At 41.1% G+C, this 14213-nt stretch overlaps 2 protein-coding genes across 4 annotated transcripts in view; one reads left to right on the top strand and one right to left on the bottom strand.

Annotated features, from left to right (window-relative positions):
* E2F5 (E2F transcription factor 5) overlaps positions 1 to 9016 on the bottom strand; it is a 45810-nt gene extending 36794 nt beyond the window's left edge. For 2 of the 3 annotated variants that reach the window (XM_023227766.2, XM_023227767.2), the window contains exon 1: positions 8524 to 9016. In XM_023227766.2, coding sequence (XP_023083534.1) covers positions 8524 to 8754 — 231 coding nt within the window. In that variant the 5' untranslated portion in view covers positions 8755 to 9016. The remainder of the gene's footprint in view (positions 1 to 8523) is intronic. The other variant, XM_023227768.2, reaches the window with a different exon arrangement.
* Positions 9017 to 9033: 17 nt separating this feature from the next.
* On the top strand, positions 9034 to 10352 carry LOC111553152. Its single transcript, XM_023227769.1, has one exon. It carries the CDS (start codon positions 9053 to 9055, stop codon positions 9455 to 9457), a length of 405 nt encoding a protein of 134 aa, XP_023083537.1. The 5' UTR covers positions 9034 to 9052; the 3' UTR covers positions 9458 to 10352.
* Positions 10353 to 14213: the final 3861 nt, after the last annotated feature.

The raw sequence follows: 14213 nt of genomic DNA, 5'->3' as shown, positions 1-14213 counted from the left end.
GCTGTCAAGTTGAGGCCACTTGGTCCATTAGCTGGTGCAGCAAGACCACTACTCAACATTTTCACACTGCCACAAGATTGCTCCTCTAATGGAGTAATGCCCTAGTTTCTCGGAGATGCTGTAAGTGGCATGATGTTACCTAATGCTTAGGCTTAGTTTGATTTCTGGGTCCACCATATGTGCTCTTAAGATGTCAACCTGTTTTTTTTTTTTTTTCCATTTAAAAGGATAGTACCTGCTCCCTCTAACCACCTCGCCCCATTCTTGATGTTTTATCCTTTGGAAAGAACAAGGCTACGATGTAGTGACTACTGTCTGTGTCTCCTGTGTGTGTCTGTTCTTGTCACAAATGTATCTGGGGACGCTGGATGCACTGATTTTCTGTAATAAAGTTTTTTAATCACTCTTCCCAAAAAGTACAAAATAAAACAAACAAAAAAAAATGCTGGATGTTAAGTGTTCTCACCACAAAAATCATAACTATGTGAGGCAATGCATATATTAATTAGCTAGATTTAGTTATTCTCCAATGTATATATACAACACATCATACAGTATATGATAAATATATACAACTTTATCAATTTAAAAAATACAAACAGAAAAACTAAAGAAATATTTTTAAAAATACCAATATTTATCATACTAAAGAAATGGCATAATACAATATACATACCCAGTCAAATATATGTGTAAGCACATTGATAGGTATCTCATCCAAACATTTTGTGGCCATGTTCACTGATGGGAAGTGCCAGGATAAGGACCAAAAACTCAGAACTGGTGTCTTAAGTTTTAAGTCAATTTATCTTGTCCAGAACTAGAAAAATGAGATGGCTGACTCCCTTTCTTCTTTTATCTATTAAAGTTGTTTTTTCAAATCATGCCAAAACTTCAGGGCCAGGAGCAGTGGCTCACACCTGTAATCCCAGTACTTTGGGAAGCTGAGGTGGGTGGATCATTTGAGGTTGGGAATTTGAGACCAGCCTGGCCAATATGGTGAAACCTCATCTGTACTAAAAAAAAAAAATACAAAAATTAGCTAGGTGAGGTGGCATGCGCCTGTAATCCCAGCTACTCAGGAGGCTGAGGTGGGAGAATTGCTTGAACCCAGGAGGTGGAAGTTGCAGAGAGCTGAGATGGCACCACTGCACTCCAGCCTGGGTGACAGAGCAAGACTCCATTTCATAAAAAAACAAACAAACAAAAAAAAAACTTCAGAGGTAGGTATACCATTTGCTTAGCATGTTGATTCATGGCATCAATTCTGGCATTAGATTATTGGAGTTTATATTTCATTTACTGTGAATATCAGGTACGCCATTTAACTTCTTTATGACTTGATTTTCTAATCAGAAAATGGAGATGTAGTATCTCCTTTATACTTTTGCTATGAGGATTAAATGAACACAAGGAAAGTACCTGGCATAGTGCCAGTCATTTAGTAATAGTATCATATTTTTCACTATGATATAGCTTTTGTCTCCTGAGAATTATTTCTTTCATTTAGCCAAACGCCTTGCATTTGATAGATGTTTAATGATTAGACCCTGGAATAGATGTATCTTTATCTATGTATTTTAATAGGCTTCATATTTTATTTTAGTTCTATTTCTACAGGTAACAAAGGCTTTGTAATTTTAAGCAGTTTTAAATTCACATCAAAATTGACCAAAATGTAGAGAAAGCTCCCATATGCCCCCGTCCCTGCTCATGCACAACCTCCCCCATTATCAATGTCCTGCACCAGAGTGGTACATTTCTTACAGTTGATGAACCTACACATGATTATCATCCAAAATCCATAGTTCACATTAGGGTTAACTCTTGCTGTTTTACACTATGAGTTTTGACAAATGCATAATGACATGTATTCATCATTATGGTACCATTCAGAATAGCTTCACTACCCTAAACACAGTCTGTGCTCCATCTATTCATTCCCCCTACCTTCTAGCCTCTGGCAACCACTGATATTTTACTGTCTCCTTAGTTTTGCCTTTTTCTGAATGTCATATAGTTGGAATCATAGAGTTCACAGTCTTTTCAGATTGGCTTCCTTCACTTAGTAATATGCATTTAAAGTTCTTCCATATCTTTTCATGAATAATACTATATTGTCTGGATGTACAACATTTATACTTTTACCTGCTGAAGAGTATCTTGGTTGCTTCCCAAGTTTCAGCAATTATGAATTAAGCTGCTATGAATATCCATGTATAGGTTTCTGTGTAGTCATGAGTTTTCAACTCTTTTGGGTAATACCATGGAACACAATTACTGGATTGTATGGTAAGAGTATGTTTAGTTTTCTAAGAAACTGCCAAGTTTTATTCCCAAGTGGCTATACCATTTTGCATCTTCATCATCAATGAATGAGAGTTCCTGTTGCTCCACATCCTTGCTAGCTTTTAGTGTTGTCAGTCTTTTGGATTTTTCACCATTCTAATAAATATGCAGTGGTATCCCCTTGTTGATAGTTTGTGGCAAAATACATAAAACATCAAATTTATCATCTTAATCATTTTAAGTGTACAGTTCAGTATTAAGTACATTCTCAATATTGTGCAACCAATCATCAGAACACTTCATCCTGAAAACCTGAAACTATACACATTGTATTTGTTTGCTAGGGCTGCCAAAACAAAGTGCCACAGGCTGGGTGACTTAAACAACAGAAATTTATTTTCTCACAATTCTGGAAGCTAGAAATCCAAGATCAAGGCATTCATTGGCCCATCTGGTTTCTTCAGAGGCCTTGCTCCTTGGCTTACAGATGATCACCTTCCTGCTGTGTCCTCACATGGTCTTTCCTCTGGGTGGGAGCGTCCGTGGCGTCTCTTTGTATATCCAAATTTCCCCTTTCTCATAAGGCCCCCAGTCAGATTAGATCAGGTCACAGCTTAATTTTAGCTTAATTATCTTCAAACGCCCTATCTCCAAATACAATCACATTCTTAAGTATGGAGGTAAAGTCTTCAACATATGAATTTTGGGGGACATATTTCAGCCTCTAACATCCATTAAGCAACAAATTCCATTCTGTCTTCCCTCAACCCCTGGTAACCACCCTTCTAATTTAATTGCCTCTATGAATTTGACTACTCTAGGTACCTCACATAAGTGGAATCACACAGTATTTATCTTTTTTTGTGACTGATTTCACCTAGCGTTATGTCCTCAAAGTTCATTATGTTGCAGCATATGTCAGCATTTTCTTCCTTTCTAAGGCTGCAGAATATTCCATTGTATATATACCATCTTTTGTTAAGCTACTCATCTATTGATGGACATTGGGATTCCATCCACATTTTGGCTATTATGAATGCTGCTGTTATGAACACAGGTATATACATACCTTCTTGAGGCCCTGCTTTCAATTCTTTGGGTATACACCCAGGAGTTGAAGCGTCCTGAGAATCTGTAAGCACACACTAAAGTTGTGGCTGTAGTATCCACATATCTCTTCTTAGGCTAATTCTACCTTAAAACGTTTGCCCGGTATTATAAACTAGGATCTTTTGTTGTTGTTGTTGTTGTTTTTTGAGAGAGAGTCTCGCTCTGTCACCCAGGCTGGAGTGCAGAGGCGCGATCTTGGCTCACTGCAAGCTTCGCCTCCCGGGTTCACGCCATTCTCTTGCCTCAGCCTTCTGAGTAGCTGGGACTACAGGCGCCCGCCACCATGCCCGGCTAATGTTTTTTTGTATTTTTAGTAGAGACGGGGTTTCACCGTGTTAGCCAGGACGGTCTCGATCTCCTGACCTCATGATCCGCCCACCTCAGCCTCCCAAAGTGCTGGGATTACAGGCATGAGCCACCGTGCCCGGCCAAACTAGGGTCTTAAATGATTTATTTATCCCAGGATGTATGTAACTCAGGCTATCATAAACAGGTATGCATCAGGGACCTGTCAGATAAGACGCACCATACTTTATCACATTAACTCAGGTATCATTCAGGTAATTTGTAAGTTAAAGAATTATAATAAAGGAGATAAGCAATCTTCATCATGCTTAAAAAAGCTCAAGGTGACACCAAACTGGCAAATAAGATGTATAAATTTAGTTATAACTTACATTTAATAGGAATTTTCAAAACAGCATACAGATACATAGTCATGACTATCTTAACAGTTATTCAAATTCTTAACTGTGAACAAGTGGAATCCTAGCTTAATTTATGCAATAACAGAATTTGCCACCAATACCCTCATTTTCAGGAGCACAGTACCTCCCTCTTTTCCACAATGGGCAGAGGAATAAGAATAATCATGCATTTTTCCATGCCCTTACACAAATGGAGACCTACCTACATACATTTATTTTTGAAGATGACTGAAAGATGGTATAACACAGAGAATAACAATAAATGGTCTAGTTTTGAATCTTAGCTCTCACTTTCTACTGTATAACTCCAGGCAAGTTATCTAACCTATCTTGGCCTACTTAACTAGAAGTTTCTTACGCTGTGAAATGGGGCTATTCTGCCAAAATGTTCACTGTTGTTAAGAGGATAACATTAGCTAAAAGCATGTAAAATGTTTTGCATATAGTAAGTTCTTGATATATATTAGCTATTAACAGCATAAACTGGCAAACCACATAGCTTGAAATAACCATGATATAATTTCTTATCTCACTGGAATAAAGAAATAATAACTATCCCACTTCCACTATTGTAAATGAGACTATATGGTATGGGTGAAGCTGCAGAGATAATGAATAAACTTTCCTCAAATCACTTTCAATTTCTTTCTATTGCTTCCTAATTGTTTTTTTTTTTTTTTGAGACGGAGTCTGGCTCTGTCACCCAGGCTGGAGTGCAGTGGCCGCATCTCAGCTCACTGCAAGCTCCGCCTCCCGGGTTTTCGCCATTCTCCTGCCTCAGCCTCCGGAGTAGCTGGGACTACAGGCGCCTGCCACCTCGCCTGGCTAGTTTTTTTGTATTTTTTTAGTAGAGACGTGGTGTCACCGTGTTAGCCAGGATGGTCTTGATCTCCTGACCTCGTGATCCGCCCGTCTCGGCCTCCCAAAGTGCTGGGATTACAGGCTTGAGCCACCGCGCCCGGCCCCTAATTGTTAAGTTACACTATAACAGCTTTAATAAAATTGATTTTCTGTGTCGAGCCGTGTTTTTTTTTTTTTGAGACACAGTTTTGCTCGTCGCCCAGGATGGAGTGCAGTGGTGCGATCTCGGCTCACTGCAATCTCTGCCTCTTGGGTTCAAGCAATTCTCCTGCCTCAGCCTCCCAAGTAGCTGGGATTATAGGCACCCACGACCACACCTGGCTGATTTTTTTGTATTTCTAGTAGAGAGGGGTGTCGCCATGGTGGGCAGGCTGGTCTCGAACGCCTGACCTCAGGTGATCCGCCCGCCTCAGCCTCTCAAAGTGCTGTGATTACAGGTATGAGCCATCACGCCTGGCCAAGCCATGTTTTCAATTAATTATACTATTAAGAAGAAATGTGTCACTAATATACAACCTTACATTCTTATTCTCCAGCAGTATAAGACAGAAAAGAAATAGCATCTATGTGGTCTAGGCTACTTTATGATATCCAAAATATTTGAATATTTTACTTGAAGTTTGATATACTTTTTTTATTATTTGGGATATTCAAAAACTGTTTCTTCAAAGCTGGGTGAGGTGGCTCATGCCTGTAATCCCAGCACTTTGGGAGACCAAGGTAGGTGAATACATTTGAGCTCAGAAGTTCGAGACCAGCCTGGACAACATGGCAAAACCCTGTCTCTACTAAAAATACAAAAATTAGCCAGGCATAATGGTGTACACCTGTAGTGCCAGCTACTTGGGAGGCTGAGGCAGAAGAATCGCTTGAGCCCAGGAAGTGGAGGTTGCATTGATCTGAGATTGTACCACTGCACTCTGGCCTGGGCGATAGAATGAGACCCTGTTTCAAAACAAACAAACAAATAAAACCAACCAAAAAACTATATATATATACATAGTTCCTTCAACTGCTTTTAAAAAGTCAAGTGTATAACTTAAAAGTTTCAAAAAAATTATGCTGATATATGCCCCCACCAAAGTAAGAATATAAGAAAAAGAAAATGTGTCTATCATTTCAAATTAGAGGAAATTTATAATTGTCAGTGTGAGTCCATCTTTAATATGTATTATTAAACATGTCTTAATGGGCCGGGTATGGTGGCTCACACCTGTAATCTCAGCACTTTGAGAGGATAAGGCGGGCGGATCATTTGAGGTTGGGAGTTTGAGACCAGCCTGGCCAACATAGTGAAACCCCATCTCTATTAAAAATACAAAAATGAGCCGGGAATGGTGGTGGGCACCAGTAATCCCAGCTACTTGGGAGGCTGAGGCAGGAGAACTGCTTGAACCCAGGAGGCAAAAGCTGCAGTGAGCAGAGATCACACCACTGCACTCCAGCCTGGGCGACAGAATGAGGCTTCATCTCAAAAAAAAAAAAAAACCTCTTAACGATCTTTTACTATGGTGTACAATAAGAAATATCATTAGAAAGATTTTAATGTAAGATTTTTACATATATAAGTATATATAAATAAATGAAAGAGATGTAAAATACATAAAATGTATATGTTTTTCATACATATATACGAAAACTAATGACATTCAAACTCTTTTCTAGGAGTATAAAGTCATTAATATGAGACATAGTGTTATTGTAGAAACCTTCGAATTTTTAAGAGAGTTCCAGAATGAATAAAGCAATTATTGTTATGAAATATCAAACTTTATATCCCACTCACTGCCTCTGTGACTTCTGTAGGGCAATTATATGGCCACAGATGAAACAGGAGGAAGCTAAAGAATTTCAAGTCAAGAAAGGGCAAAGTTACACCATATCTTGAGGCAAGCTGAGGGAAAAGACCTCAAAGTCTGGTCATCAGAGTTCAGTTTCATCCGGAAAACTCCAAACTTCCCTGATTTTCTTACAATAAAGTCACTGGCTACAGCTGAATTTCTAGATTTTGAACAGCAGTTTGCAACCTGTACTTTGTAACATTCCTGGCTTTCTCTGATAACGTCATGACTTCCTGTGAAATTCTTTAAACAGAATCCATTTTAATTCACTACAGTTTAAATACTACACATGCCATACATCACTTTCAGGGAGAGAAAGGAAAAAGGGGCTGTGGTGGAAAAAAGAGAACGAGGAATTTCTAGAGGTGGGAAAAAAAATTCCAGGAATAACATTTCAAAAAGAAAATAGTAGAAATTACTTACCAAAATGCAAATTATGTGCAGCATGCCTCACTTGTATGAAGTTGAACAATTTAGATAATTCAGTTCAACAATCACTGACTGAACACCAACTATATCCAGGGAACGGAGAGGGGACTGAAAGATCTACTTCCCCTTGGGCTACACTGGAGGAGGGCCTCTAGCAGAAGAGTTGGCCCCTGCAAGTCTTGGCCCTTACATTCAGGGAGCTGCCACTGCTTTATGCAGAGCCTTGAGGATGCAGTGACACTCTCTAGCCAGGTAAGGTGGTCCAGGCACTCCCCTGGGTGCTGGTCCCAATCCTCCAAGTAAGGCCACATTTAGGGAGTCAAAGGGGATTTGCAGTGATTACTGACCGGTTAGTACTTTTTGTTTGTTTCTAAAACTTTGGTTCTTAAACTTGGCGCGCAGAGTGACCACATTCTCTTTATCCTGAGCGCTGTTGAATTCTTCCAAATCCTTCCTAGATCGGTTAAGTCATTCTGTATGACAGAACAGCTTTTGATGCCTGCTCCTGTTTGAAAAATCTGAACGCAGTAAAGGACGACGCAGGGAGAAAGTTTACTGAGCACTTCCACCTCTTTGGGTGAAAGTTGTAAAATATGCCCTTTTTGTGTGACAGCAGATCTCATTTTTAGAAACCCATGCCACATGCCACATGAAGTCACAAATCAAATACCCCTGCTAACTATCAGGGTGATGGAAGAAGTGCATAAGGAAGACAATACTATTTTATCGGGGAGGGGCGTGGAAAGAAGTAGTCTTTTTTTTTTTTCCCCCTTTCATCTGGTAGAGATTGCAGACTGGGTTTTGTTTTTCCTCCTTTTTATTTAAACTACAGGAACATGGTTCCAACTGGAATCGCCTATTAAAACCATCCATTCTTAACAGCAAAATCGATATCCACGGTGTCTCCGGGCAAAGCGCCCGTTACCCCGTGAGCCTCTGCCACAGGTGGACGCAGAGCAACAGGCACAGGGTTGCCCTCAGGTCCCTGCGCCCGGAGACAGAAGCCACGCGGGCGCGCTCGAGGTCCTGGGCTCTTTGTCGAGGGCCCGGCGTGGCGCCGGGCCCTATTGGTTACGCGTCCGCTCGGGGCCATCCTGGTCCCTCGTCCCTCCCCCATCCCGGCGTCCAGGACCTGGGCGCAGGCCACATGGTCCTCGGACTGTCCGGTCCTGGGTCCCCGCTAGGCGCGTCTACACCACGCCGCTAGACCCACGCGGCAAGGGGCTGGGCTTCCCCGGGACCCACGGGTTCCGAAGTCCGCCCCCGTCCCCGCCTCCCGAGCTCACCGCTTTGAGATCCAGAACGCCGTCCTTGGCCTCCTGCAGCAGCGACACGAACTTGGTAGTGAGCAGTCCCAGGCTCTTCTCGTGCCTGCTGCTGCCGCTCCCGGCGCCCCCAAGCTGCGGCGGCGGCGGCTGAGGGTTTTGCGCCTGCGGAGACTGCGGCTGCGGCCGCTGGCCCTGCCCCTGCCCTGGCGGCGCCTGCTGGCCCGAGCTCGCGGGCTCTGCCGCCGCCATCGCGTCCCGGCCCCTCGGTGGTCGGGCCCCCGCGCACTTTCGCTCGCCGGCCCCGCCCGCGGCCACCTGCCGGGTCGGCTCCGCTGCGGCCGCTTCCTGGCCGGTCGAGAGTGGCAGTACGGGTCGCTGGCTCCTGCAAACAACAGGTGTGCGGCGCCCACGGGAATCTGGGCCGCTTGTCACGCCGGGCCTCCGCCCCCTCCCCAAGCCCGGGGAAGCGTGAATGAGGCCCACGACCGTGGGGGGAGGGGGTAGAAAAGAGGAGAAGGGGCTGCGAGGGGTGGGGACCTGAGTTTAAATGGCAGGAAGTGACGCCGCCGCCCGCCGTTGCCTAGAAACACATTTTTCTGTAGGAAGGAGGAGCGCACGAGGAGGAGGAGGGGTGTCGGCGGGTGTGTTTCACACTCGCCTCCCTGGCGTTCGCGAGCTGACCCGAGGAATGGTAATCTCGCGGCAAAGCAGGGAGAAAGAAAAAAAGGAAACAAAAGAAAAAAGACTTTTATCTGGGCAGAAAGTCACAACGCCCAGCGGCCAAACGTTTTTGAGCCGTGAAGTTGGTTGGTTGACTGCTCAGTTTGCAGAGCTTCTGCAGTCGGTTACTTACTTTCTCTGGACGGTTTCTGCTATCTTGCTCTTTTCGAGCTCTAGCATCGTTTGCAAATACTTCAATGACTTGGACCAAGTGCAATGTTTTACTTCATAGCTCATCCTTTTAGATTCGGAGTACAGGGAAAGGCATCGTGGAGTGTTAGGGTTGGTTTTCATCAGTCCTTTCTAAGGCCTTTACTTTCTACATAGAGAAACGCGTAGAGAGAGAAGTTGTGAATTGCCAAAGACATGCCGTTAGATTCCAGATCTCCTGTGTTTGACCAAAGTTCTTAGTATCTTATTTGAACCAAATTATATTGTATTTGGAATATTGGGTAGCCACAGGCCTTTGGACTTCAGTGATATTCCAAACCGTTGGTGGCAAATGACATCATGGAGATACGAGTAAAAGAAAGTTGGGAATTTTTTCCTCATTATATTACAAACTCTTGAGAATCCAGACTAAATTTTAAATGACTTGGTGTCACACTGAACACTTTGAATATAGTAGACAATAAAGATTAGGTGAATGAGACCAGTAGCGGTGGCTTACGTCTGTAATCCCAGCACTTTGGGAGGCCGAGGCAGGCAGATCATTTGAGGTCAGGGGTTCGAGACCAGCCTGGCCAACATGGTAAAACCCCATCTCTACTAAAAATACAAAAATTAAAATTAGCCGGGCATGATGGTGCCCGCCTATAGTCCCAGCTACTCCAGAGGCTGAGGCAGGAGAATCTCTTAAACTCGGGAAGCGGAGGTTGTGGTGAGCCGAGATGGCACCACTGCACTTCAGCCTGGGCAACAAAGTGAGACTCTGTCTAAAAAAAAAAAAAAAAGAAAGAAAGGTGATTCCATATGGCAGTAATTAATCAAGAAGATTTCATGCAAAGAAAGATTTTGCTAAATTTAACATAACAATAACAAAAAAAGGTCACTGAAGTAGCATCAAATACAACAGCAGCATTAACTAGTAAAGCTGAACACACCATTTATAACACATCATAGGCACAGAACTTTATAACCTTTATTAATAACCTATTCATAATAGCCTTTATTTTAATCAAATAAATCTATAAACTTAAAATTGAAAATCTGAAGTAAAACATGAAAAATTCAGTTGATGCAACAATTTTCCAACAACCTATCTGAGAAAGGCTATCTCTATGTGATTTGACATGTTTTGCAAATTTATTGATTATTGTCAAATAGTATTTCTTAGAACATGCTGAATTAGGAAGATTCTAATTTGTTTTTAACTTTGTAACAGAACATTCTGTTACATGTGCAGGGACAGGAATTAATAAAACTAAATTTATTGATATTTTTAAAACTTTTCTATGGTGTCTTAGTTTGAGAAAGTACCATAAACTGGGTGACTTAAATAACAGAAATTAATTTTCTCACAGTTCTGGAGGCTGCCGTGGCCAGGCTGTGGTGAGGGCCCCCTTCTTGGCTGTCGGATTGTGGCTTTCCTCATTGTGTCCTCATATGGCAGAGACAGAACAGAGAGAGCACAAGCTCTCAAATGTCTTATAAGGGCACTAATTCCATCTGAGGGCTCAATCTTCACGACTTCATCTAAACCTAATCACCTCCCAAAGGCCTCACCTGCAAATACCATCACATTGAGGGTTAGGGTTTCAACATACAAATTTTTGGGAGATATAGTTCAGTTCATAGCATGTAATCCTATTTTATAGTAGCTATCTTGGTAATTTTTAAAAACAATATTTTTTAAATTTCAGCTTTAAAAGGTTTTCTACAATGCAATTATTAGTGATTCTAAAAGGTCAATTAAAAATTTATTTTGTACTGTTATTTGTGTTTTTCACAATGAATTTTTCATCTCTTTAGATTGCCTGGGGTTCAGTTAGAAATGATTCACAAATTAGCAGCCATTTTAATTAGCATTCAAAATCTTATGTCTGTCTGAAGAGCTAAAAATCGCTTATACCAGTGGTTCCCAGACCTTAGGAAGAAAAATCATCTACAATGTTTGTTAAAAATGTAGATGCTTGGATCCAAACCCCAGGGATCAAATTCGCATTTGATATGAGAATATGACCTATGAGTCCACATTTTTCACAGTTCAGATAATTCTAATGCACAACATAGTCACTCTTTGAGAAACACCAAATAGCACAATGAAAAATAATGCAATATATATTTTTCCTAAAAATCGACAAAGAACAGAGATTGATAATGCAAAAGTTTTTTTAATATTGCTAAATGTTTCTAAAAATTCTATTTTTTTAAAAAAACTAAGAAACATGATTTTTTAAAAGTTATGATACAAATAACCTTTAAGAACATGTTTTAAATCTAAATTTTGTAATCTAACTTTTATTTCTGTATCCTTTTGACTATAAAGGAAATAACTCTCAAAAGGCTGTAAATTCCTACATCAGTGCCATTTCTGACAAAGGCTTAAAAATTATGTCCAACAAAAGTCAAAACTGGCTGGGTGCTCACGCCTGGCTGGGCACTCACTGTTTATAATCCTAGCACTTTGGAGGGCTGAGAGAGGAGGATCATTTGAGCCCAGGAGCTCAGGACCAGCCTGGACAACATGGCAAAAACCCATTTCTACAAAAACTACAAAAATTAGCCGGGTGTGGTAGTGCACACTTGTAGCCCCAGCCACTAGAGAGGCTGAGGTGAGAGGATCGCTTGAGCCCAAGAGGTCAAGGATGTAGTGACCTGTGATCCTGCCACTGCACTCCAGCCTGGGTGATAGAGTGAGAATCTATCTTAAAAAAAAAAAAAAAAAAAAATTGAACTAAACTAAATTTCATTGACCTGTAAGGGTAATAAATGCATGACAGTAATCCTTCATTAAATTCAAATTATGCTGATTAGTTGGGTAGATACTATTATCTATTATAATATTGTTTATATGCCCCTGATTAAATTTTCTTTTTTAAATGCATTTTGGAAGTGCAGCTCCTTAGCTAGTTCAGGACTAAGAGGGAAGGCTTAAATATTTTGAAATAGACAGAACTATTTATTAGTCCACAGCTCTTTAAACTTATAGTATCTAACATTTGTGGAATTTCACAAATGCCATTTTTTATAGAGATTCAGGATCAATTTACAATATGTACAGTTTTGTCATAATCTGGTAGTTAAATATTTAAGAATATCCAACACAATTTTGTTTATTGATGGCAGACGGGTTTTTTTTTTTTTTTTTTTTTTGAGATGGAGTTTTGCTCTTGTTGTCCAGGCTGGAGTACAATGGCATGATCTCAGCTCACTGCAACCTCTGCTTCCCAGGTTCAGGCGACTCTCCTGCCTCAGCCTCCCTAGTAGCTGGGATTACAGGCATGTGCCACCACGCCCAGCTAATTTTGTTTTTTTAGTAGAGACGGGGTTTCGCCATGTTGGTCAGGCTGGTTTCGAACTCCTGACCTCAGGTGATCCACCACCCTGGTCTGCTAAAGTGCTGGGATTACAGGCGTGAGCCACCACACCCGGCCATGCAGACTGATTTTTTTAAGTGCATTAGCCCAGTCGGTGATCATGAATGGTTGGAACTTGAAACTCTCAGATACCCTTTGAGCTAACAAATCTCCATCAAAAGGCTGCTACATCAACCCTAATACCTCCTTCTTATAATCTAAATTAGTAAAAATAAAATACGGTTTTCCATTTTTCCTTTCAAAACCTTGAAACATACAGGCCAGCCACAGTGGCTCACACCTGTGATCCCAGCACTTTCGGAGGCCAAGGTGGGTGGATCACCTGAGGTCAGGAGTTCGAGACCAGCCTGACCAACATGGTGAAATCCTGTCTCTACTAAAAATACAAAAAAGTAGCCAAGCGTGTTGGCATGTGCCTGTAATCCCAGCTACTTGGGAGGCTGAAGCAGGAGAATCACTTGAACCTGGGAGGCAGAGGTTGCAGTGAGCCAAGATCGCACCACTGCACTCCAGCCTGGACAACAAAAGTGAAACTCCGTCAAAAAAAAAAAAAAAAAAAAACTTGCAACATACAAACGTCTATCTTCTGCACTTTCTAGGTTAAAGAAAAATAAAAATATATGTTTCAAAGATTATGAATCCTTTTATTATGATAAACAACAATATTCTTTGCCCACTCATGATATGCTTGGTACAACAATATGAGAGAAAATGCATAGACTTTGTCTTCAGAAGTTTGTACCCTCTAAGTAGAAACAGGAAATGCAGATTACACTCAAGCATACATAGAAAGATAATTCATACACTAGAGAGATTTTAAGTTTTATTTAGCGACTAGTACTCTACCTTTTTGCAAAACTTTATGAAGATTGCATCACTAAAGACAGCAAGCACACAGATTTTTTAAGTTCAGTAATGTTGACAAAATAATAGGTGATGCATGCCAACATTGTTAATACTGAGATTAGGAGGGGCTTTCCAGGATTTAGGTTACAAAGCAATGTTCTCTTCACCACTATTCAGGAAAAAAAAAAAAAAAAAAAAATCTGACGATCAAAGAAGCCCCTCCTCAGACCACCAAAGGTTTAAAGACAACAGAAAGAAGTGGTATAGACAGATCTCAAAGCCTCTCACCATGTCCTATTCTCAATGAGACATAGCCTAAGAAAACGGAATCTAAAAGCAAGACAGATACATTACCAACAAATACAGTAGTATGTAGATGAAAACAAAAAACGATTTAACAAAAATAAAATAATCCATTGAAAGCTGATATGGTTTGGATGTTTTGTCCTGTTTAAATCTCATGTTGAAATCTGATGCCCAGTGTTGGAGATGGGGCCTGGTGGGAGGTGTTAGGGTCATGGGGGCAGGTCCCTCATGAGTGTCTTGGTGTGGTCCTAGTGGTAATGAGTGAGTTCTCACTCTGAGTTCAAAAGCTGGTTATTT

Source organism: Piliocolobus tephrosceles, chromosome 7 (assembly GCF_002776525.5).
Source record: "Piliocolobus tephrosceles isolate RC106 chromosome 7, ASM277652v3, whole genome shotgun sequence".
NCBI classification, from domain to species: domain Eukaryota; kingdom Metazoa; phylum Chordata; class Mammalia; order Primates; family Cercopithecidae; genus Piliocolobus; species Piliocolobus tephrosceles.
The sequence above is the reverse complement of the archived record's forward strand: the minus strand, read 5'-3'. Positions and strand labels throughout refer to the sequence as shown.